The sequence below is a fragment of the Protopterus annectens genome, chromosome 3.part1 (genome assembly GCF_019279795.1).
Source record: "Protopterus annectens isolate FY-2018-M chromosome 3.part1, PAN1.0, whole genome shotgun sequence".
In the NCBI taxonomy this organism is placed as follows: Eukaryota; Metazoa; Chordata; order Ceratodontiformes; family Protopteridae; genus Protopterus; species Protopterus annectens.
The window spans coordinates 1,114,699,653-1,114,726,431 of NC_056732.1; the positions used below are offsets into that span (position 1 = coordinate 1,114,699,653).

Below are 26,779 nucleotides of genomic sequence, written 5' to 3' on the forward strand. Positions count from 1 at the left end.
TCTTATTATCTTTGTTTTTATGCATTGTTGTTGCCATGGACTGTTTGTACAATTGCTGGCTTGCAAGTACTTTAATGTTTTTTCTCAGCTATTAAAAACACAAAGTTTGCCCTTTACACCTTTTTTTCTGAAGCCATAGCCCATCCTTGTGATACATATGAGTTGGTGTTTGTGTGTAGTATACAAGGCGTTGTCAGATCATTTGCTTTGTTGATATTCCTGGGAAAAGGGGCCTGTCATGCTTGATCCCTACTGTAAGAATTAATTCATATGATAACTGAATTGCAACAGCCACGATTACAGAAAAAAATGACTGCTGTGTAAAACATACTGTTAGAGGTAGTCTGGTTTATCTAGCTTCTTGGGGAAAAGTGTTAAATTTTGTATATTGATGAACAGAAAAGCATGTTGTGACAGCCTGCAGAAGAAAATAGTTTTGAGAGTGAGCAAGAACAGTATGCACACTGAAACAGTGAGAGTAGGCAGAGAAAGCATGAAGTAAAGAATATATAGTTGCTTCAAAACCACCATACCAGCAAAGAATATGTGCACACAAAAGCAGTAGTAACTAGAAGTAAATGGACACATCAGGAATGCCTAATAGAAAAAAATACAGAGGAGTGCAATTCTGTGTAATGTAAATATGAATATTCTTTATGATCAGAGTATGAATTTGCAGTCATAGCTAAATCTGTCAGTGGCCCTGATTAATTATCTGTGTATGTTACGAGCATGTTCAGAGGAATACTTAAGACACCTTTACATTATGGATTGCTAAAAGCATATTTCTACCATGACTTACTGTGAAAGTGCTATTTAGATGGCAGCAGTAAGGAGAGAGATGAGGGAACAGTTTCAAAGGCACACCTGGCTGACTGCAAGCAACTCTGATGAGCATTGTCATTCAAATTAGCTGAACCTAGCAGGGCAGGAAATATGAAACTCTTGCTAGCTGAGGGCGGGAATATGGGAGAAGTAACTTGAGAAGGAACTGAAGCAGATCAAAGCTGAATGTCTAAAAAAAGTCATATCTCAGCAATGAGCTGGCAGCTCGAGAAGCTTTTTTCACAGAATGTGTAACACATCAGTAGGAAACATATTTGTAAAAGGCAGTGTGTGACAATAAATGATACTTTTACGGAGACCTGTCAAAATTAGCTGCTGTTCTCTGCTCTTCCATTCTAAGTGAATGGAACTCTCATGTGACAGCCCAGCTATGGGCACTGTATTCTCAGAAACAGTGGACTCACAGTATATCATGGCTTTAGAAGAAAACAAACTCTCATCGGGATGTCTGCCCCCAGGAGGTCAGTCAGGGTTGCAAACAGCATAAGATTAGTAGTGACTACTTCTGTCTGGTACACACAGGTTTGCAATGAGCCAAACTTGAGGGGAAAAGTTAAAAAAATATATCTTTTTACTTTGTTTTACCCGTAGTTGTCCCTTAAGTCACAGATGTCAAGAATGACATAAACATACTGTGTCCAAACAGCTGCCTGGAGCACTATAGATTGTGGGCAATCATTGACCCCAGCTGTGATATTAGTATAATACAGATGGCATCAATACACACCAGAGATTGCTGCCACACCTGTGACAACACGTGAGATGAAACAAAAACATGGGGGATTTGCTACGTTATGAAAACAAATGCACAACCCAATGATAATGTAGACATCACACCCCTATAAGCAGACCAAGTAGTATGTGACCTGTGTCCTGGGTAGATGGTATATGGAACATCCACCAGCACATGGCCACAGTGGTGACTGCTCCCTTGTATGTAACACAATTACTGTGTATGTGCAGGACATCCACATCAAAGGCCATAATACCTCCACAGTACAATGCACCCTTCTTCATGTACCTCCCTATACATCTTCCAGTGATGTACAGCTAAAGTGTACCACCTTTGCCACAGTGAGCTCTTGCAGATCTTTTTGGCCATAACTAGGTATTCTTTTTGTTACATAAGCATTTCTGTCTGATGGCGCAGAACCCCCATCAAGGTGTTATACCAGATGCATGTGTGATACCTGTTCTGGTGCTGAACACAGTACATACATAGCTGTTTGACAACATTGATGGCATGGGTTACATTCGTGACAGTGTGGATTGTGACACACACACACACACACACATATATATATATATATATATATATATATATATATATATATATATATATATATATATATATATATATATATTTGCACACCAGTCAACTAGCCTGGATTGATCATAATGTCATGTACAGGTATAGCAGTGTCACTCCTAACACCTCCAGTAGATGTTACAGTATCAGGATGGTATGCTTGATCACCCTCATAAATTGCTGACATGTCATAATAGTTGTACAAAGTGTATTCGTACACAACCATCTTTGATCATTCAGAATCACATATGTAATGTCAGAGACATGGGATTACTGGTGGTATTATTCTGATATTGTCCATGATTGTGTGTGCTTCTGTTTACTGTTGTCCATGAGCCTGTAACTGTGTCGCACTTGTTGGAGACCTCTGCTAACATTACAGTCATATGCAGGCAAATCAGTTTGTACAGCTTCACAATATGCACCCAATCCCAATTGTATATAACATCCCCTGATATTTATCCTCTCCATTGTTCATGTAAGGATGCTTATATCACAAAGACATCTTTTCCATTCTTACATCACCTTGTCTGATAGTCACATACTATACATTTTCACTGTCCAGTCCATACTGTACCATGTCAATATTTGATTAGCGTTCCTTCTACAACTGTCTTCCATTTACATGCCCTTATCTGCTGTACATTATGATTTCACATGTATTCTTTCCCTGTGTTCATTCCTACAATTCATCTGTGTGTCCTTATTTAATCCACATACTTCCCCTAACTGTAATGGCAGTTCATGTACTGTTACAGATCATTTACACAACTTTTGCCCACAATGCCTGGAATGGGACTCCACAATACTCTGCACTGTATACACTGTCCTGTAATGTGTTTGGACTATGTAAATTGCAATGATAAACCCTGGTAATCATTGTGGCATTCCACACAATCCCGCTGTCCTAGTTTGCCCATAGGTAAACAAATCTGTTGTTCGTGTTGCTTTGAACAGTTTCCTAGCCAGAAGCACTGTTGTCAGCCATGAAACCACATGTGTTTATGTTTAAATGGGGTGCGCAGCACAATAATGTAATTAGTGCTGCTGCTCACCATGCAAACACGTAAACTCCGTGTAGGCTTCATGCAATGCCTACATGAAGTTTGTTGAATCCTGGCAAGTGTTTATTTCTGAGTGCTACCTTGGACTAGTGTGTGGCATAATTTCTATTTTTCTATTTTCTCCATAAAGTTTTGGCTTTATTTTTTAACATTATCTTTTTTGCCTTTGTTTAACATGGTTACAGCTTTTTTGTTGGCCTTTTTAATTGAATGCTAATAATTTCACTTTCCCAGCACATGTCCATTGATTTATGCTTTGTATACTGTTACATATGATTTGTTCTTGATCATTTTAATGCCACAGACAGTTCTTTAACTTATTGTATCAGTTTGAAAGTACCAAACTCATGGTTTGTTGTACCTTTGCTTTTGTCTATGTAAATATTGCAAAAACATCTGTAGCATCTTGAGCTGCTTGAGTTCTGATAAAACAAAAAATCTGTGGTATGTGGAATGTTTTGTATTACCATATTCCTGAAACTTGTGATGATGTGAGGTAGTGCCACTGCCAACTATGCCAGGAGGAGTAGGGCAGTGGATGTGTAACATATGCCAGCATAGCTAGCTAGAATTTTGTAGGGAATTATGTGCTATTTGTTTATCAAACTGATTTGTACAGGTTCTTGTGTTGAAAATGTATTTGTAAAGTTGCTTGTGTTAAAAATGTACCAACAGTGGATCCTGCTCCACAGAAAATAAATACACCTGTATGTCAGCCTGCATTATAACTTGTGAAATGAATATATTGCAACAGAGAATACTGGAAGAGGAGAGGTTAAGCTCAGCCCATCTTACCTTAGGAAAAATAGTTTGAAATTAAATTACTTGGTATAAGCCATAAAAATTGTATCTCACAGGTCTGAATGTAGCGAGAGACGCAATGTCTGTGAAAATAAGGACTATGAATTCTTCTGTATTGTACTTCGTGGTGAACTAATTACCCTGGAAGGGTGTAAGTTGAAGTGGTTTTGTAGCTTTCAGATGCTGTAACACATCTTAACAGAGCTCTGTGTGTATGTATTGTGACGTATATGTGCAAGATCCCTGGTTCAGCTTCTAGTAAAGGGGGTAGTGTGGGAACCACAGAGTCAGGTGACCAGATGTGTTGTCATTCTGTAATCTAGCACTGAAATGATGCTATAATACTAGATGAGACAGAAGTCTCAGAGCAGTCTGTAGTGTGAAACCTGACAAGAAAGACCACTCACCCACATCACCTTGCCTTGCTCTATTAAGTAAGTAGGAAACAGTAATTTTTAGATCAAGCAGAGAAATATAGTGAGATTAGTTAAGTATTGTTTTTCCTGTATCTGTGTGAATCTTTCCATCTGTGTTATTTTTAATATTTTCTGTGATTGAAACTCTGATGTTTATTGGAAATATATATTCAGTACTTTATATTATTTTATTATTTATTATTAAATATATTTAAATTTTTCATTGTGGCTGTCCTTTTGATGAAATAATTAACCTTTAGGACTATATATACTTGTTTGGTGACACTGTGGTCACTTTTGAAAGTCTTGCTGCCTTGGTCAACATTACCATTGGTATTATTATTAATTTCACTCAGTATAATTGGATACCCTGTTAAGAGCGTCAGAGCAGCTGGCTGGTGGCAGAAAAACTACCTTATAGCCTGGGCAGAGGTGGTAGAGTGGGTAATCCGTGCCAGCATTTCCCAGGTATGTTTGTTTGAAAATCAAATCTCAGAGTGTATGTGTGTCAGCTACTTAGAAGAGGAGCACAGAGCTCCTTAGTGGACAGTGTGGACTCTTATTTGGTGCCTGGAGAGAGAGAGAGAGAGAGAGAGAGAGAGAGAGAGAGTGTCCAGCCCCAGGACTAGAGTGTGTTCCCTGTGTGCTCTTAACAGAAATTATGCTTGGTGCTGAGAGCTGCATCTGAAAATACTGTTTGTCAATTTCTGTCATAGTGAACATTCCCCCACCAGTGTCCGTGATGAGGATCGAGGCTCATTGATCACTAGCCCAGAGAAGGAATGTCACACTTGTGACCACTTACACTGAGAGCTGGTCTTAGACCTTACACGGAAGTAAGTCACTTACACTGAAAGCAGATATTTTGGAGTCTGGGAAGACTTAAACTGACAGCAAACTCTTTTGGAATCTGTCCCATTATATTTCTTACTGTTTCATATATTACACTGTAAATGGTGATGTTTTAATGATATTCTTGATGAATAACAGAATTTAAAAGTCCTTTAGCAAAATTTCACTTTTAAATATAAAATAAGAAAAATAAGAAACACATTCAGGCTATTTATCATGGTTTCTAACATAGTCTTAGTTCACAAGGGAAACAGTCCTTCAGAAATTAGTATGTGAATGCTCCGCTCTTTTGTCATAAATTAGCTTTTTATTGACACCAAGGCACCATGCCTGCAGAAAATACAAACCTATTGCAGTAATAATGAACCTCACCTTTAATATCATTAAATTTAATATCACGAGTCTTCCAAAAATATATAAGTTGTGGTTACAAGATAAATAGATCATACAAAATGGCACCATCACTAAAGATCTAGAGGCAGTGGCTGACAACAGTTTAAGTTAACAAGTGTGTTTCTTATAAAGTCAGAAAAGCATACACTGTAGCCCATCTGATTTTAAAGAACATGTTTACTCTCTTCAGAGATGTCACTGTACCACTTAATACCTCACTGATATGACCCATTAATGAATAAAATGCAATTTCAGATGTCTTGCTCAGTCTTACAAAACATGACTTGAAAATATGTAATGATTCATAAATCTTCTTCAGTTGCCATTATATTCTATAACCTTTACCTGTTTTATAAGGCACTGTCTGACCTAATTCTAACCAAATGCCTGTGCTTGGAACACATTATTGCGGGTGGGGAACTAACACCGTAGGGTCCAGGGAAGTAAATAGTGTGGGAAGAAATAACCAGGGAATTGTTATGGCTAGGCTTGTATAGGCCCTAGGGCCGATAACCTAGTACCAACCTATGAACCTATAATAATATAAATATCAGTATCAATAAAATGACAGATATGTTATGTGTGATTTGTGATATTCTAAGCATCTTAACTTCATTCCTCAGAACAAGAAAACTGAAAGTGTGATAAAGTGTGAAATATGGAGTATATACTAGTTCTGAGATTACAGTATCTTGAAATATTCTCCCTATTCTAAGATACAGCAGTCTCAGTTGTGTGTCTGTACTTGTGTGTCTGTATATCAGGGTTCAGAGGGATGGAAGAGGAGATGTTCTCCTACAAAAATGCATTTCAGTGGTATAACAATATGCTTTGGAATTCACCGTTATTTGTCTGAATCAGTTTATTTTTCAGTGTCAGTATCGGTAGAATCAGGTCTTGCATTTCTGAGAGAGAACCGCATATTGCACTGTGTCTTCAAAGATTATGGAATAAACTTGCCAGTTAAAATCAGAAGTCGTCAGCCTTTATTTTCCTCCAAATTGTGATCAACATGTATATGTTGAAGCACACACTACATTCATGGGTAATAGCAGTTAAAGCTTTTGAAAGTCAGTAAGTCATAAGACTGAGAGTGAAACCTGTGAACTTTCCTTAGAGAGAAGAGGTAGCTAGCCAAATTCCCCAATATAGTATGTGCTTTAAGTACCCTTGCTATTAGGGCCAATGTTGGATTGGATATTCCATCATATCAAAATTAATTTGAGACCCAGATTCAAAGTGGTTTAAGCAGCGTACTTTCAAATTCCTATATTTCAAGGTGAAAACTAAAATATTTTGAATAACTAATTTGTCCACCCTCTAAACTGTTGAGATGTGGGGTACCATATCAAGACCTTTTTCACTAAGGAACTGCTTTATAGAATTTGACGTATTAAAAAATAAATAAATAAATGCATAGTGTCTCTGTGTGAAGTATGGGTGGAGCCCCCACACTCCCTCATGGATGGGGCTTCCTCCCTTTCCTCATACCTTTGTGTAGTATTCATTGAAATATTCATTTAGTTTAGCTGAACTGTAAAGGCTGTACAGTTACCAAAATATTATTAATTAGAGAATATTATGTCTGTTGGAGCAACAGCAGTAGCTGTCGGTCAGATGCTTGGCTGAAGTCAGAAGCTTTACCAATGGATGTGAAAGTTCAAATAATACATGCTTCTTCCACAAGCAAGCTTTTCTGTGGTAACCCTGCTTTCCTAATATCATCAAGTCTTTACACGAAAAAAGAAAAATCTCAAGTTCCTTTCAAGATGCATAACACTTAACAATGGCACCTCTTCATGGAAATTGCTTAATCTTTTTAAGAAACATGCAAATAAGGCCAAAGCTTGCCTACCAGCCTGTTTCATCTGAGCATGTTAAACTGCATCAGGCTTCAGTGAAAACAATTGTTATGATGGTCGCTTTCAAATTGAAAGTTATTCCTTTCTGACCTTAAAACATTGCAATTGAAAGTGTTTTAGTAATTCAGTCTAATTCGTTGAATGTTGGACGTCGAGCTGTCACCTCGGCGTTTGTGAAAATCTACTGCCAATCATTAGTGGACCGGAGTTCCGCTATGGTGAACCCTAACCGGGAAAAGACAACAACAACAGTCTGTGGTGGTGTTTCTTTTGGCTTTTCCCGGTTAGGGTTCGCCACAGCAGAAACTCTGGTCCGCTAATGATTGGTAGTTGATTTTTACGTGCCGAGTTACCAGCCCTGATGCACAACCTCCAACGAAGGTAAGCCCATACACGCATGTCTCCACGCGAAGACACTCTAGCTGAGAATTGAACCGGACAGCGTCTTACTGTGAGGTGACAACGCTACCGCAGCACCACCACCGCGGGTTACAACAACAACAGTTTAATTTAGATTATTGTGAATAGCATATTGCAAAACATTTGGTAGAGCAAGTGTTTTTGATTAAACTTTATTATACCAGCGTTCTGCAGTTGAATTGGTTCGTCTTGTTTAGTTTTACTGGTTCTATTTGTTTGGATTTATTATACCATGATTTGCTAGTCTTGTGACCTGTATTTCAAATACAAATGACAGATTATTTAGTTATTGTTTAGAAAGTGAAGTTGTTAAATAAAATTGTCATTTAAGTGAGTCATAAGCTTTAAGTTAGTCCTTTATACTTCATGCCTATATTATTATTTTTATTTTCTTAAAAGTTAGTGTTTTCACAAAAGCTGTCTGGTGCATTACTTAGCATATTGAAACAGGTTTAATCATACCTTTTGTAGGCTATGATTTTGATTTACTTATGTTACTTAATGTTTTTGCAAAAAAAAAAAAAAAAAAAGATACTGTGTATTTTAAATATTCAAGAGTGAGTACAATTTATCCTTGCTATGAAGTGGCTTGCAAAAGATGCACAGTTATGATACATAATGCTTAGTTTGTATTGCCAGCTATGCCAGGAGAAGTAAAGTAGTGGATGTGTAACATGTGCCAGCATAGTTGGCTGGAGTTTGTAAAGAATTATATGTCATTAGTATATCAAACTAATTTGTATGGGTACTTATTTTGAAAATTAATTTGTAAAGCTTATGTTAAAAATGTACCAACAGTGGGTCCTGCTGGACATAAAATAAATATACCTGTATGTCAGACTGTATTGTAACTGTTGAAATTAATATATTATAACAGAGGATACTGGAAGAAAAGAGGTTAATCACAGGCCAGCTTTGAAAAATAGCCTGAAATTAAATTACCTGGTTTAGGCCATAAATATTGTATCTTACAGTTTTGATTACAGCCAAAATATCTGTGAAAACCAGGAGCAGGAATCCTACTGCATTGTCCTTAGGGGTGAACTAATTGCAACCCTGGAAGGGTGGAAGTTTTGAAATTGTTGTATATCTTCCATATGCTGTAACACATCTTAGCAAAGCTCTGTGTGTGTGTATGGTAACACATATGTGCTAGATTTCAGTTCAGTTTGTAGTAAAGGGGGTAGTGTGGCAGACAGAAGTCAGATGACCAGATGTATGTGATGTTATTCTGTAAGACAGTACTGAAATGATGCTTTAATAGTAGATGGGACAGGGCAGTCTGTTTTTGAAACCTGACAAAGAAGGATTACTCACCCACTTCACCATGCCTTGCTTTAGTAAGTAACCAGGAAGCAGTAATTCTTTAGGTCAGTCAGGAAAATATAGTGAGATTAGTTAAGCACTGTTTTTCTGTATCTGTTTGACTCATATCAATCTGTGTTATTTTTATATTTTCTGTGATTGAAACTCTGGCGTTTATTGTAAATAGACATTTGGTATTTTCATGTTATTTTATTATTTATTATTAAATATATTTAAACTTTTCATTGTGGCTGGTCTTCTTATGAAATATTTAACCTTTGAGAGTACTTACATTTTTGGTGACAATGTGGCCCCTCACTCAGTATAATTGGGTACCATGGTAAGTGAATTAAAGTAGCTGGCTGATGGCAGTGAATCTACCTTATAGTCTGGTTGGAGGGGCATAGCTAGCAAAGCTGTGCCAGCCATTCCCAGGTGTCTGCCTGCGTGTGTGTGTGTGTGTGTGTGTGTGTGTGAAAATCAAATCTCAGAGTGTGTGTGTCAGCTGCTTGGAACAGGGACACAGAGCACTGATTTCACAGAGAGGGTGGTGAAGGAGTTGGAACACCCGGCTAAGGATGTAACTGTATAGCTGTGTCAGTGAGGAGTCTTATTTGGAGCATGGAGAAAGGGGGGAACCAGCCCCAGGATGGGTGTGTGTTCCCATTGTACTGTTAAGGGAAACTGCTTGGTGCAGAGAGCTGCAGTTGGAAATACTGTATGTACCTATCTTTATTCAAAGTGAATATCCCTCACTGGTGTCAGTGGTGAGGATCCAGGCTCTGGATTACTGGCCCAAGCAGGCACATCACACGGTCTAATATAGATTATTGTGAATATTATATTGCAAAATATTTGGTAGTGCATGTGTTTTGATTAAACTTTAATATATCACAATTTCTTAGTCGTGGGACATGCATTTCAAATAAAAATGACAGATTATTATTATTATTTAGTTATTATTTATAAAATAAAGTTGTTAAACTGTCAATGTTGATAATTTTATTTAATTGAGGCATAATCTTTAAGTTAGTCCTTGATACTTCATGTCTATATTATTATTTTTATTTTCTTAAAAGTTACTGTTTTCACACAAGCGGACTGGTGCTTTATTTAGCATAGTAAAATAGGTTTAGTCATACCTTTGGAGGCTGCTATTTTGATTTACTGATGTTATTTAATGTTTTTTGCAAAAAAAAAAAGATATCATATATTAAATATTCAAGAGTGAGTACTATTTTTGTTTTATATGATGTGGTATGCAAAAGATGCACAGTTATGAAACATAATGCTTAGTTTGTCTTGTTTGTTAACTGTATATATGCAAAATTATTTACTTATATTGATGCCTCTTTTCATCCTTGAAAGGTATTAGCTAAGGATGCTTGTTGGTACTTTTCCATACAATATTGAAAATACTAAAGCTTTTCCTTGAATTTACATAGTTAGCTAAACAATGCATTTTATATCACCCTTGTACTTCATGTTCAGTCTTTCAATAATGTTACCATATATTTCTACTACTTATTTTGTATAATTACCACTGTTGTTATATTTCAAGCAGATGAATTTTCACCACTGACATCTGACCAGGGTACCAAAGCTTAAACTTTCCCTGGAGTGTACATTAGAAGTATGACCTCAGCTCACAAGCCTAGGGGTATATAGACTGATGTATGAGCATAAATCTTCAGACTTTTTTTGCCACTATCTCAACATCAGACCATACACAGCTCTTGCACCTATCAGTCTGACCTTTGCATAGTTATTGGAATTGCTAACTACTCTGATCCAGGTTAGTGCCCCACTGAGGAACCTTCCTTCTTGTATAAACTGTTTTGCTTTACTTTAAGCATGTACATGATCATCCTGTTTCTGTGTAGTGGTCCTTAAGTTATCTTGACCTGATGGCAGTGGTCACACATGTGACTGTGGACTATTCCACTTCAGGCATCCAGCCTTGTCCAGAAGGGCTCAAGACTAAACTGAGGAGACTACACCAAGCCTTCCCACACTACATTTCATGGTTAATGTCATCAACATTCATCTCATGCTGGGGAGTCTACATTTGGAGAACATGATCCCCTGCTGAACCAGGTCCAATGCAGGTGTCTCTTTGCCTTATATAGCCCACAACAGGCATGCCAATGTGTTACAGAACCCCTTTGGCAGACATCTGGTGTATGCCCAATGCACACTCAGGCTGTGCTTATGCCTTCCTAACATAAAACTATCTGGAGCTGAAGGGGATGTGGTTCTTCTTGATGTCTGCATTCTGAGAATATTCTAAAGATCTGGAGGCCATTATCTCTGTGACAGATAATGATAATGACTATGGCTTCCCATCGCATGACCCTCTCCGTTCAAGAAATGTTTAAGTTGATGAGTCCACCATGGAATAGCCTGTAGCCCACAGACTTATCTGTGGAAAAAGGAGGTGGAAACTTGGATCACACATTTGTGTAGTTTGTAAACAAGGATGCCATATGTGTAGGTTGGATGTGTTCAGATACTGACACTGTCTAGAAGGAGGTTGCCATGTGCAAGTTTCCAGTTAGGCAGAATGAGACCCTCACTAGCTGTCCTAGAGCAGACTTCTGCATGATGTCTTCATTCCATCTTAGTTCCCAGTGTCCATAGTGTTTGTTTACCTTGCCAAATGATGAGTTGACTAAAGCACTGCAATTGGAACGCAAGAAGTGTTGTGCTCTGTTGCTTTGGTGATGAAGTCCCTTACTTTTCTATCAGATCTTTCTGGGTTCCTGTCCGCCCTTGTGGATCAGGTGTTGGAAATACTTTCAACTCTTCTTGAGTTTATGCCCAAACAGGAGCGGATAAGACTCTGTGACATTCACAGTGAGATCCTTTTATTTATTTTTAATTTTATTTTATTTTACCCATGTGTTGACATTGAACACAATTGTCCCTTTTCAGGGGTGACCTGGGAAAGATGTATAGTTACCACAAACAAAAACCAAGGAACTCCACGGCAAGGCAGGACAGCAGACCCAGTAAAACTTTTTAATTCCAGTAGTAGGACAATTTGATAGCACAATACCACAACAGTTGAGTGCTACCGGCAAGGCAGGATAGCAGACCCAGTAAAAACATTTTAATTCCAGGAGTAGCACAGTGTTATAGCACAATATCACAACAGTTAAGCGCTTGGTAGCTCCTGGAATTAAAACGTTTTACTGGGTCTGCTGTCCTGCCTTGCTGTGGAGTTCCTTGGTTTTTGTTTGTGGTAACTGCATTTTGGACTTGTTAAAGATGTATAGTTAAGTGACTCCCTCAGAGTTGCACAGTATGTAAATTAGGGTGGAAGAAATTAAACTGTGTAATCTAGGCACAGGAAACAGCTCATTAACAATTCAGAGCATTATCTTTCTGTGCAAACTACAAGCTACTTTGTCCATCTGTGCAACTTTGGCTTTGTGAATGCTCTGAAAATAGAATTGGGCTTAGGAATATGCTTGCCCAGGTTGATACAGGTGAAGATCATCTTCTTTTAAGAAGTGTTGGTACGCCATTCTACTTGCTCCCTTGTGGGGGAGGTCCTCTTTAGTAACCTTTAAGTTGAGCTGGTTGATAAATTCCAAAGGAAGTACACTCTTGTTACTGTGAAAGGCCTGAATAACCTCTCTTTGAGCCCCTTCTTATTTTACAGCTGGCTGAATCCTAAAAAGAAGCACTATAACAGACACAAGGTCTTACTGGTTTAGCAACAGCAGTGATATCTTGGACCTGTCTATGGTAGGCAGTTCTACACACCTGCTTTAGCATGGAAGGCCATCATGAAAGACCAGTAGGTTCTTGACTTAGTCTTGGTAGGCTGCATCTTAGAACTGTTAGGTCTTGTTGTTGAAAGTGCTTCACAAAAATCCCAAGCTATTTCTGTAGTTTTCTTGGGCAGACCTGTGTTTTCCAAGGGCGATAGTATATGGGGGTGGGCTCTCCATAATATGAAAAAATCCTGTCTTTTCCAGCCACGGAAGATTGCCTTCGTTGATATGTTTGGATGTTTGTCCATTATGTCTGTGATGAAGATCTCCGTGGTTATGGCTTTGGCCACCTGAATGTGAGATGCAGTGAAGGGTTCGGGCCATAACCCTCCTTTGCTTTCAAGTGTTGATGTCACTGGATTTTTCACAGTTTCATTCACACACACACAAGGATGCGGGTATTGGGACTGAACTTTGAGATGTCAGGTACTGTAAAGTCACTACATGCTTACTGGCCTATATCTAGTATTGAACCCTGTCACCAGTTTCATTGCGGAACTTCCCTTTCTGCAATCATACCTGTTGCAGGTTCTGATGACAGATACTTTGCTAGTGGGGTGGGATGCTAACCTCTGCTCCTTTGTAGTTTAAGGAAGGTGGTCCCAGTATGAAGAGAGGGCTCCACATAAATCATTTGGAGCTGTGAGCAGTCACCCAGTCCATGGTAGCTTTGGAGGACAAGTCAAAGTCAACCTCTTGTGATTTGATTGAACAACCAATGTTGTATTTGAAACCTGAACAACCATGGAGGGGGAGCACATGATCATACCATCTCTGCAGAGAAGCAATGTGAGTCTGGCAGTGGGCCATATACAGAGGCATCTTATTTTACCCTGTTTTCATCCCTTGAGGAAGTGAAAGTGCTGGAAGATTTTCTGAGCTGCCTTTCAGGTCTTCTAATGTTGACAAAGTTTCATTTGCTGACAGACTGTGTAAATTAGTCTTTCACTCCTTTAATCGAGCTGAGGATTGGAGAGTCCGAAAACAGGGCATCCTGAGGCTTGACCATTTTTGCTACTGAAGAGAATGTGTTTCTTCCCCATAATCTCATTCATGCAGGAAGGTCAAGGGGGAACTAACAGATCCTTTCTTCCTGCTTCGACATTGGATGTTTGAGGAAAGTTTCCAACTATTCCATCGATTCTGGATCTCATTGCAAAATTCAGTGAAAAATAGCCAGCACTCTTCAGTGATGTCAGAGAAGGGGGTGATTCATTGCTTTCACATTTCTGACAGCTCCTTACACTTTAGGGTGAGTTCCTGGTTTAGATTTCCCTTGTCCTACCAGACCTTTTGACCAACATGATGCAAGTGACTGAATCTGCCAGAAAGCCTTGCTTTTGACAATCTTCTCCACCAACTGAAAGAGGTTATCCATATGGACAAAGTGGTGTCCTGTGCTGTTCCGCTCATTCATTAAGTAGGTTCCCATAGCATGGATGATTCATGTTTCAGTTATTCCAGAGTCTTCAAATGTATGTTGGCTATTTCTGCTAATTCTGATTTTGTGGAAGGTAGGACTGGCCCAGCACAAGATGGTCAAACAGTCCCTTAAAGGGGTTATTAATATGCTTCATCTTTATCGAATCAGTTGCCTTCATGGGACTTGAATTTCAGGATTGACAGACCTGTCCATCATTCTTTCATGCCTGATGGCTCAGTGACTTTAAAGTTTAGCTTGTTAAGATGCTTTCTGTAGTGACTGTTACATCCACCTGAAGGATCTTGAGCACTGAAGGCTGTTACCCATAAGCAACTATATGTAGTCTTTCTCAGGAGTCTGTTTTCCTATAGGACTAGTCCATGTTTCCTCCAAAAAAAATCACATTAGAATTGTACTTAACAAAAGGTTATATGGACTGTTTTTTCCTCAAGGAGACAGAATCCAGGAAGTGAAAAAATACTCCTAGGACATACACCATCAACACATATTCTCCCTGAAATGTGTGCATGAATTTCAGAAGACAGAACAGTTGCTTGCCTCCTTTTCTCAGTGCATAGTAGTTGACTGCATTATCTTTCATCATCAGTAGAAGACTGCCTCTTGAAAAAGTCTGCAGTCAAGGGCTACTCCACTGGGGGGGGGGGGGTGCTCTTGCAGGACTTGCTTTATTTGCAGGCATTTATGCCATGGCTACTTGGTCATTAGTTTCACAATTTCAGCAAATATTACTGCTTGGCCTATGGGTCCATGATCCAGGCATTATCTGGTACTGTGGTGCTTCATGACTCAGCATTTTGAACCATCTTCTGGCTTCTGCCTCCCTAGAGGTGATACTGTTTGGTGCACTTCCCAGTCGCAGTCCAGATAGGGTCTATATTATATTATCGCACGCTTACAAAAGCGAACGATAATTAATCGACCCCATGTAAGCAAAAGCTTACAATGTTGAAACCTCAGAACAGCGATTTATTTCCAAGGGAAAAAAAATCACTGTTGCAAAATAAAAAAAATAAAAAAAAAAACTTTAAAACATTACATAATGTGGAGGGCTTCACCCCCCACACCCCCAATGTGGGGGGCTGTGCCCCCCACACACCCCTACCTAAATATACTAACTCCAAGATCACACTACAGTGCCGAAAATGGCAAAGTAACTAAGGCAACCAAGCGATTTCTTTCCCAGGGAAAGAATTTGCTGAAAAGCCGCTTCGCTATTTTGCCATTTCGTTCTTTTAGGTTCGATCAAGATGCATTCGACAAAGTGCGTCTGTGAAATGCAATAGGAACCCGTCCAGATACACAGGACCTTAATATTGAACATAACAGATAACATCCTTACTGATTTGGTTTGTGAGGAGCCCCATTTTTATGGGTCCCAGTTCTCTTCCCAGCATCGGGGGGGGGGGGGGGGTACTTGGACAGCTCCTCCAGCCAACCGCCCCTGAGTTCCCTAAATCAGACAAGTGCCTATTTAAAACTTCATTTTTTTTATAACTTGCAGGAAGTGTATTTGCTTATGGGTGGCACTTGATATCTTGATTTGTGCTGGCCGAAGAAATGCACATCCTTAACTATGTGAACTTCAAAGAAGAGTAGTCAAATTATGACAGTAGGAGGAGGAAAGGCAGCCCCATTTTTATTCACTCTAAGGGGGGCCTCACATCTGCCACAAATGCACAGTAATATTTCACGTGCCATACTCCCCCTTGTATTAAGGAGACAAATTACATGAATTTATAAAGCATTCATATTTGGTTAGAGCTCAGTTGTACGTATGTGATGTAGAGAAGTGCAAGGATATATTATTTTGATGTTGAATTTCAGAAGATTTTTTAGTTCACATATGCACTTCCCTTTCGACAGGTAAGGTTTCCAATGGGGTCTCCTTAAGTAGTCTGTTCATTAACTGCTTCTGTGTTGTAGCTGTTGTGGGAGGATTGTAGTATGTACAATAATAATTGCGGTAATTGAACCGATCAGTTTGTTTTATAGCTACATTTGGGTTCAGAATGCAGTTTGCTTTACAAGATGTTTCATAAACTTAGCTAATTTATTATAATCATTGTAAGGTTGTCCACAGTACAGGAAGTTATAGCTCATAAGAAATAGCTTTTCTAGCCAGTGATGTCTTTTAGTTCCCAGTAGTTAATTAACCTGGTTTCATTCTCTACCTTTTGAAGCTTATCACTGCAGTTGAAGTCCTGTAAAGACTCTGACCTCGATGATCAAGTAAAAGAATTTGCAGCCAGATTATCTTTGATACCCAGCCCTCCCCCAGGACCACTACATTTGGTAAGTTGTTTTTCATTTTAACTTACAAGTATATAACATGTAATTGTGTTTTTAGTACAAATTATTGAATAATTCACACCAGAGTAGCTATATAGTTGAATGGGGATAGGACAGATATAATTTCAATCTGTAATTTATTTTATTGAAAACTAATGTTTGCTATGCAGTCCAGCTCAGTGGCAGAAAGGGATAAAGCCCTAAGTGTAACCCAGATGACCTGAGATTGATTATCGGCTCAGGAAGCTGGTAGAGCTGGGTGGGGTAAAGTGACAGATGAGTGGTTTATGTTGCTGTTGTGCTTGCTGGAGAGGCAGGGTCAGAGTGGCTTCTGCTCTGTAGTGACCTGTCCTTCTGTGGAGTGTCACAAGCCTTTCTTCCTGAGAAAAGGGTATGGGGGGAGGCTTCAGTGGTAACTGCCCATGCTGGTAATGGTAACCCTCATGAGGAAGTGCCAGTGAGCAAATGTGCCTCTTTGTTAAGGTTTTCCCTATGACGTTAAAGCCCCAAGTCACTACTTGGAGGAGCGAGGTTGGGGGCATACAACAAAAATGCCCAGATGGCTGCTAGTTTGATGGCTCTGAGATTGGTTCTTGCCTCATGAGGAATGAATGGGGCTGTGGATTGGGGGGTGATGGTCAGCAGGCAGGAGAGCACCAGAGTAAACAAATAAATAAATAAACTAAGGTGTGCTGCAGTGAAAATATCAAAATTTATGTAAGATATTTACTTTTGGTAGAGGAAAAAAGTATCTGTTGTGGATTGTCACTTTTTAAAAAAATTTATATTAATGTTTTAAGTATGGAAACCCACTAAGCACAAGTGTCATTTCAGGCTTGAAGAAGCACCATCTGGTTAAGTGACATGCTGACAGTGACACTGTTGGAATCAAACCCTACATTGTAAAATGAAGCTAGTTTAGCAGCCCATAGTCACCAGCTTCTGCTCTAAACTGCCTGACCTTGTCATACTGTATTGGCTTGTGTACTTCACTGAACCTCAGAACTACGTTGTTTATGGCTTTGTGTTTCTGCAAGTCTCAGGCACTTCATCATCTGCCTTCACTGTCCATGTTTCATAGGATCATAGGAGGTTACTAGGCTAATAGCTCAATATCCCTCACAAACCTAGCCAAATTCAGCCTGTGTCCCCAAGGGTGTCTGGCTCAAACAGACACTAAAATCAGCATTTATTGCCCCTGTCCAAGAAGGACATAGGTGGAAGCCCCGGGGTGAATTTCAGTTTACCTATCCAATTGTCCAAGTTATGCTTAAATAGGGCCAACAAGGGGCTTTGTTTAGCATGAATAGAAAGCTTGTTCCAAAGGTGGGACAACCTTTGTGAGGCAAATCTGTCTCAAGTAAGTTCTGTTAATGTCACATACCAGGTTAAAGTCCTTTGAGCAAGTGACCCATGTGGCATTTGACTTGTGAATGTGCAGCATTTCCAGTAAAGCTGGGTCAGAGATTGCTCTATTTGCAAGGCCCAGGTCACCTCTGAGTAGTCTGTATGACACAGAGTAAAGTGATAATGATTTCAGTCTGTCTGCATAAGATAGATGTTGAAGACCCTGAATTTTCTTCATAAGGAACCTTTGTGGTCTCCAATTGCTACAGGTGTTTGGAAAGGAACATACTAAAAGGAGCATTACTCTGTTATTGGCCTGATGAGGGACAAGCACAGAGGGTTATAACCTCTTTTTTTTCTGGAGGAAATGCCTTTACTTATGAGATGAGCAATATAGAATGCCCTTCTTACCACTGTGGAGACATGGTGATCGAAGTTAAGGTTGCTGTGGACTTATATAACCAGATCTCTCACCACTGACTGTGTGCTTAGGGTATTGCTGTTGATGTAGTACTTTGCAGGAACATCACCATTGCCGAAGGGGATGGTAATGAATTTTTTTACGTTAAGTTTAAAACTATGATTTTGGCACCATCATAGGGGATTCAATGATTGCTGCCAGTTTGCAGTCATCAGCAAACTTTGTCTGCCACAGTCCTTTAGTTTTATCCTGTACTTTGGAGAAGTAGATTCCAAACAGTAGGGGGCCCCACAACCAATCCCTGTGGAACACCACTTGTTACAGGTCTGCTGGAGGAGGTAGAGTCCCCTATTTTGACTGTAAGAGTTCTGTCAGTGAGACAGTAACCCACCTGACAATATATGCATTGATACCTTGCTGGGTGAGTTTGTCAATGATGCCTGAGTGGGGGATTGTGTCAAAGGCCTTGGCTAAGTCCAGGTAGGCTATACACACAGATTTGCCCTGGTCTAGGTCTTTGGTGACTGTCTCAAAGAAGTTCACCAAGTTTAACAGGCATGATCTCCCCTTGACAAAGCCAAACTGGGTGGGGTTGAGCATTTGGAGATTTCCTATATCTTTGTTAATAAGGTCCATGATGATTCATTCAATGGTCTTGCAGATGAGGCTGGTTAGGCTAATGGATCTATAGTTCCCGGGGTCGGTGGATGCTCACCCTTTGCACAAAGGGATGATGGTAGCTGTTTTCCATTCTGTTGGGATGAAGCATACCTCTCAACCTGGAATCATCAAAATCTGGACAAAGGCCCATGAAAAGTAGGTACAACTGGCCAAGAATCTGGATGTTGATTAACATAAAATTTACATACATAATTATGTAACCCCACCCACTCTGGTGGAATTGTGGGGTACCAACATTCAAATGGAAATTGAAGAGCAGACAAAATATTAAAAACACAAAATATAACCTTTGCTATCCAGCAGTTTATAAAAAAGCAGTTCTGGCACCAGGTAGAAAACCATCAGGTATTAATGCTTTACTACATTTTCCAACTGCTACCCTAGATGCTATAACTGTCTCATATAGTCAAATTGCAAGAACACAGAACTGCATCAGATGACAGGGTTTATCAAACAGAATGTGCTACACTAATGGACAGGTTTATGAACAAATACGAACCACGTGACTTACTGGTTCTTAAACAAAAAATAAATTGGGAATAGAAATATAAAAAGACTACAGTCTCAACTCAGGTCAAACTGAACAACATAAAAACGTCTGCAGGATACAGACATGTACACACATACATATACATATATATATATATATATATATATATATATATATATATATATATATATATATATATATATATATATATATATATATATATATATATATATATATATATATATATATATATATATATATATATATATATATATATATATATATATATATATATATATATATATATATATATATATATATATATATTGATATATATATATATATATATATATATATATATATATATATATATATATATATATATATGTGTGTGTGTGTGTATATGTAGTTGGATAACTACAATTTACCATATCAGATTACTTTTAACAGGGCCTTTTGGAGCTTGTGGATTGTGTCACCAACGACGCCATTATTACAGACATGTTCTGTTGCTTCAGATCAAGCAAGCCATGAATGACACTGATACACCTCTGATAAGTGTCACAAATCACATTAAAAACACTGCATATTTAAAACTCCACATTGCAATACCAAAAGCAGTGCTACATGATGGTTAAGAGATTAGTGGCATAAACTGTAGTAAGTGGATATGTATTAAAGAATGATTTAGTACAGCAATTATAAACACTACAGAAAGTGATTTATTTTAGTAAAGAAGTAGGTTCATAGAGAAAACTGTTTTATAACTTTTAAAAATACAACTGTCTGGCCACTTACAGTGGTAAAAAACAAAGCCCTACAACGCAGTCTAAAATTTTAAAATCCCTTCAATAAGTATTTAACTTAGCAAAACCAAAAATAATAAAGATTTAAGGCTCAGTACTTAAATTATAAGCATCCATTTTACAATCAGCTTCTGCTTTATATCTAAATGCAGTACTGTTACAGCAGCACATGCTTTACTGCAAACTTACGTCTGCATCATACTGAGAACTTTCAGCGAGTCATCAGGGACAAATCCAGAAATAATCAGGGCATCTTTAAAATGTAGTACAATTAACTTGAGGCATACATATTCTGAAGCAAATGAAGTCTACTGTTGTACTTATTTATTAAGTGTAGCGCATCATACTTTTTTGTAAAAATCACCATTTTTGGAAGAGATTAAGAGGGACAGAGCTAACCTTTGAGTCAAAGTCGGGGACAGTTGAATGGTATGGCTGGGAAGCTTACAAGCGATTACAGTAGTCACTCAGTTAACAGCCTAAAATGTGTAAACTACAGAGAAAACTGTCTGCACATTTTTGTTACCCACAGCTACCTTATCTTCGCCAGTTGTGTTATATTCCCAGACACATTCGCTTGACATTATGTAAACGGTAAACCCAAAAATATACAAAGCACTAAGATTGAAGTACTACATAGAAAAGTAAGTACTCAGCACAGTTTTAAAACACTTTCCTTATGATGATGCACTCTTCTGGTATAGGCTAGCAAATGTCACAGTGACATCTGCAGGATTAAACTTGTTCAGTCCTCCTCTGCCTAACGCTCCATGTCCTGTCATTCTTTGCTCAAAATTTATTGGCTGTAGATATAATTCTACTAAGAATACCTTCAGAATTAGATCTACTTTTTTGAAGATGATCTCCAATAACATTTTTTTTTAGGTAAGCACATTCAGTTTACTCATTGTCTATGCATTTATCTTTGTTATGTGTCAAGCAGACATAAATTATCAACATTTAATGTAAAAATGCTTAATATAATTTAAATTATACATTCTTGTGAACTCTGGTAGTGACTGTAAAGTTTTCTTCCATTTATCAAGCTTTTCTTATTTTTGATTTTCCTCATAAGTAGAGATGTCTTCTGAAATAACATTCACTATGCCTCTTGTTTCATGATGGGGACCCTACATATAATCATTCTTTTAGCTGACTTATATGCATTTCCAGCCACTCTAAGCCAAAAGCAATCTCTGTACAGCAAAGCACTCAGTCTGTGAATGTGCCTCACAAGGCATGTGTTGTCAACCATTTAAATGTAGGTTCACTGTTGATTAGACCTAGTGACATTAGTTATTTATTTATTTTATTTAACATTTGTTCACCGGGAAAGTCCGACTGGACACAGGTCCTTTTTCAGTGGAGGCCCAGGGAGAAAATCTCCATGAGTAACAGTAAATTTTCATGTTTACATTACAATCAGCAATAAAGTGTAAACAAAATGTAGTATACATAAGAACATACAAATTTGTTACATCTTGACAACAAAACCTAGTCTTTGAACATAGCTAGTACTATTTGTAGGTATGACCTATGTCAAGATATAAGGTTAAGACAAGTCAGTAGGATTAAAGGATTAAATGTCTGGGGAGAAGTTGGCTATGTTTTGGGTATACTGTGATGTATCAGAGTGCTCATGAGGGGTTAGTATTATCAAGGGGCTCAGAAATAAATATTCTTATACTTTCCCTCAACTCACTATCAATTTATTTATTTGTCTAACATTTGTTTATTTATTTAACATTTGTATATGGGAAAGTCCAACTTGGAGCAAGCCAAATGCTCCAGATGCATGTCTTTGTAATGTGGGAGGAAACCAGAGCACCCAGAGGAAACCTACATGAATGCAGGGAGGACATGCAGACTTCGCACAGAAGGCACCCCATCTGAGAATTGAACTGGAGAACCTCTTGCTGTGAGGCAGCAATGCAAACCGCTGCACCACTGTGCCATGTCACACTTTGTATACTTACTAAAAAAAGTGAAGTGGATTGTGGGATCTTTGATTTTATTTTAAATAAGAGACCAAATTGCATGTAGCTCAGCTACATGAAAAAGCTTTGTGACAAAGGAAATTCAGGACAGGATGAGCCATTTCTCTGTTCCCCTGCATGAGCTCAAACAAGAATTAGCAACACCACTGGGTACACTTTTCAGTCATAGTCTAAGCACTGGCTTCATCCCAACTGAATGGAAAAAAGGTGGTGCTTTATCTGACCCCATGAGCTGTAGACCTATTAGCCTGACCAGCCTTATCTGCAAGGCCATGGAGAGAATCACCATTGACCTTATCAGTAACAATATAGGTAATCTCCAAACACTTGACCCTACTCAGTTTGAATTTGTCAAAAGGAGATCATGCCTGTCAAACCTGGTGGACTTTAAGGCAGTCACCAAGGCCCTGGATGAGGAGAAATCTGTGCATACAGCCTACCTAGACTTAGCCAAGGCTTTTGACACTATCCCCCACTCATGCGTCATTGATAAACTCACCAAGCTAGGTATCAACCCTTAAATCATTAGATGGGTTGCTAACTGGCTCGTTGATAGAATCCATATAGTCAAAATAGGGGAATCCACCTCCAAAAGCAGACCTATAACCAGTGGGGTTCCACAGGGATCAGTCCTGGGACCTCTACTGCTTGGAATCTATTTCTCCGAAGTACAAGCTAAAGGTAGGTCCATGGCTGACAGTTTGTTGATGACTGCAAACTGGGAGCAGTCATAGAATCTCCAAATGATGTCAACCTTCTACAAGAGGATCTTACACAAACAAATTATCGGTACCAAAGTCATGGCCTTAAACTCAATGCAAAAAATGTATTGTCATCCCTTTTGGTAAGTTCCTGCTAACTATCACAGCAAGAACAACACCCTAAGTACCCACTCAGTGATGAGAGACTTGGGCACACAGGTTGACAGCAACCTTACCGTTGATCACCATGTCGTCAGAGTGGTAAGAAGCATTCTGTATTGCTCATCTCATAAGTATGGGTATTGCATCCAGAAAAAAAGAAGTTATAACCTCTCTGTACTTTTCCCTCATTAGGCCAATAATGGAGTACAACACCCCTTTTGGTATGTACCTTTCCAAGCACCTGCAGCCATTGGAGAGACCACAAAGGTTCCTCACAAGAAAAATTCAAGGTCTTCAGCATCTGTTCTATGTGAATTGTCTGAAATCACTGTCACTTTATTCTGTTTCATACAGACTACTCAGGCGATCTATGCCTTGCATATAAGGCAATCTCTGACACTGCATTATTGGAAATGTTGCATGTCCATAAGTCAAATGCTACACTGGCTACTCAGTCTAAAAACCTTAACCTGGTGTGTGACATTATCAGAACCTGCTGGAGGGACAAATTCATCTTCCAGGGGTTACCACACTTTTGGAATGGACTCCCACTTCATGTCAAACAGAGCATCTCATTGGCCTTCTTCAAACGCAATCTAGATAAGTAGATGGGTAACCGTAAATTCACCCTTGGGGTTCCGCCCCTGTCCCTCTTGGACAGGGGCAGTAGGTGCGGTCATGGAATTAAGGGTAGAACTTGGCTAGGCTTGTAAGGGCCCTAGGGCCATTAGCCTAGTAACTTCCTATAAGCCTATGTTTGTTTACTCATTTTGTTAATAGTATGTGACTGATACAAGGCATTGTTTGAAAATTTGCAGGGCGACTTCAAGCTAAAACTGGTCACATATCTGAGGTAAGAGGAACCAGTAAGGGAGTGGCAGTGCTCAAACTCCAACATACTTAAAAGATTTTCGCAAAATACTGTTGTTTTTTTTTTTTTTTTTTTTTTTTTTTATGGGATGGGCGGCAAGTAAGAGGAAGTATATTCAACTCCACGGTGACTGGCGTAGAAATAAGTGACTTAGAAAAAGGAAGGGTTGTGGTTATGTAAGTACAAAAAATTTTCAATCCTTTTTCGGCAGTAGGTTTTCTGTTAGTTGCTTTAAACTTGTCAAAAAGCAGTTTTATTATCAGGCTGTGTGTGTGTATTGTGGGGGGTTCATTTGCATAATTAATGCAGTGGAATCCATCCTATATTACCATGTAAACTCCAGTACAGTTAACAGGGCACTCTCAGTAGGTGGCAGGTTCAGAATCAGAGTGATAACATAATGCTGACTGCAGAGCCCGTGTGTATGTGTTAGCGAGTTCTGCACAAGTACACCCGATGTGAGATCTGATTGAGCTGAGGCAGGCCTGCAGCCACAAAAACTGTGAATAAAGAAAAAAAAAAAAGAAAAAAATCGTGATTTAAAGGTGCCACTCAGGAATCTGTGGCACCCTGTTATTTTAGCCTCAAAACCGGGAAATTCCGAGGACTTAGGTAGGGTTAAGATGTATGGGATGAAGCCAGTGTACCATACAGTAGCACTGGTCACACCATTATTTCGTATATCTTACTTTTCTGCTTTTTTCACATTCTTCTTTTGCACAATACCACTGACACTCTGTGCCATTTTTCTGCAGCCCCTCTAATACTAGCTTTGACTTCCTCTTTCAGATTTCCCTTTTCCCCAGACACCTCTCCCAGATACTTGAAGCTGTTATACTGTGCCACTGTTTTCCCTTCTCTCAGTTTTCAGCTTCATCTGATTTCCTCCATTTCCTGCTATGACAGTTGTCTTGTCTGTACTGTTTCATTACATATGCCTCCATTTTTGCATTCTATTCCCCTGTCATATCCTGACAGTCTTATTCAGAGACTGCTTGTAATGCCACATTGTCTGCATACAGCAGCTTTGTTGATCTCTCCCCTCCAACCTGCTTGCTAATGTTGTCTATCACCAATATGAACAGCAGTAGACTTAGAGCTGAACCCTGAAGCACATCTTCTCTCCCTGGGATCCCCTCTGTGAGTTTGGACACTGTTTCTACTTGTGTCATTGGGTCCTTGTACATTGCCTGCACTGATTCTACCAGTGCTTCTGGGACTTTGAACCATTGCAGGACTGCCCAAATCAGCTTTCTTGGGACCTTGTTGTATGCTTTATCCAAGTCTAGGCATGCCCATCTGGACTCTTTTCTCATCTCTACCTTCATCTCAATTATCTTTCTTGCTGCAAAAATTGGGTTGGTTGTGCTCCATCTTGATCTGAATCCAAACTGCTTATCTTACTTTCTATTAGTCTGCATGTTCATTTATCAGTCACCCTCTCCAGAACTTTCATGCAGTCTGACAGAAATTTGATACTGTTGTAAATGTCGCTTCTGTTCTTGTACTCTGCTACTAGAATGCTTATTCTCTAGTCGTCTGGCATACATAGTTCTCTCCATACTGCTGTGAATACCCTCTGGAATGGCGTCTCCCTTAATTTGCCCAACATCGCGATGCAGCTTCTACAACCTCATCTGAGTTGCTGGTTTCCCTATTTTCCTTAGTGCTGTTCTTTCTTCCTCTAGGTGGAGCTCTTCTTCCTCTTTCCGGTATTTCTTGGTGGCACATGTCTTTTAAGCCCACGATCTTTTTAGGTAGTCGTCATTTAATCACTGCTGCAATAGCCTTATTTGTGCGAGTCATATCCTGCAAAGAATTTAACAGCTGGCCAGCTGTAAACCTTTTGCTCTTCCAAGGCGTTCTCTAAATTGCTTTGACAAATATTTCACTTTACATGCTAACAGCATTGCGTTGTTGAATACTATGTGCGTTTGTCTTTGTGTCACTACATTACATGTCTGCAAACATTAGTGCATTGTACAATAATTTATTTATTTATGTATTTATTTATTGACATTTGTTGACCAGGAAAATCCACTGGGTTAGAAGCCCATTTTCAGTGGAAGCCCGGGGAGAAAAGCTCCACAATTAAACAAACATAGCAACAAAAATAGTTATACAATTATAATAAAAGCACTACTACCAAAAGTAAAGTATAGAATTGAAAATAGATGCATATGAAATGTTCAATAGTATATTTTTAGTAACAAAAAGTATAGACTTTAGTATAGTATAATATACTTTCAAACCATATGATAGTAGTCAATGAACTTAGTACAATGATACATGTTGCTGGGAGAAAAAAAGTTTATGTGTGGAAGATGGATATCAGAGAGGATTGGAAGCAGGTTCTTGGCATATACATTTTGGGGTTAAGGGGGGCTTACATTGTATTTCACATGTACAACTTAGATTTTTTAAAAAGTGGATTTTAGTGCAGCTTTAAAGGCCATTAGGGAGACCAGTTGAGATGCCTTCTGTGGAAGGTTGGGCGCCGGGCTAGCAACTTGACACTGT

General features: G+C 38.9%; 1 protein-coding gene across 1 annotated transcript in view; it reads left to right on the forward strand.

Moving 5' to 3' along the window:
- LOC122797754 (DENN domain-containing protein 3-like) overlaps positions 1-26,779 on the forward strand; it is a 1,015,730-nt gene that overhangs the window by 389,697 nt on the left and 599,254 nt on the right. The window contains exon 6 of the mRNA XM_044066279.1: positions 16,675-16,786. Within this exon, the coding sequence (XP_043922214.1) occupies positions 16,675-16,786 (112 nt within the window). The remainder of the gene's footprint in view (positions 1-16,674; positions 16,787-26,779) is intronic.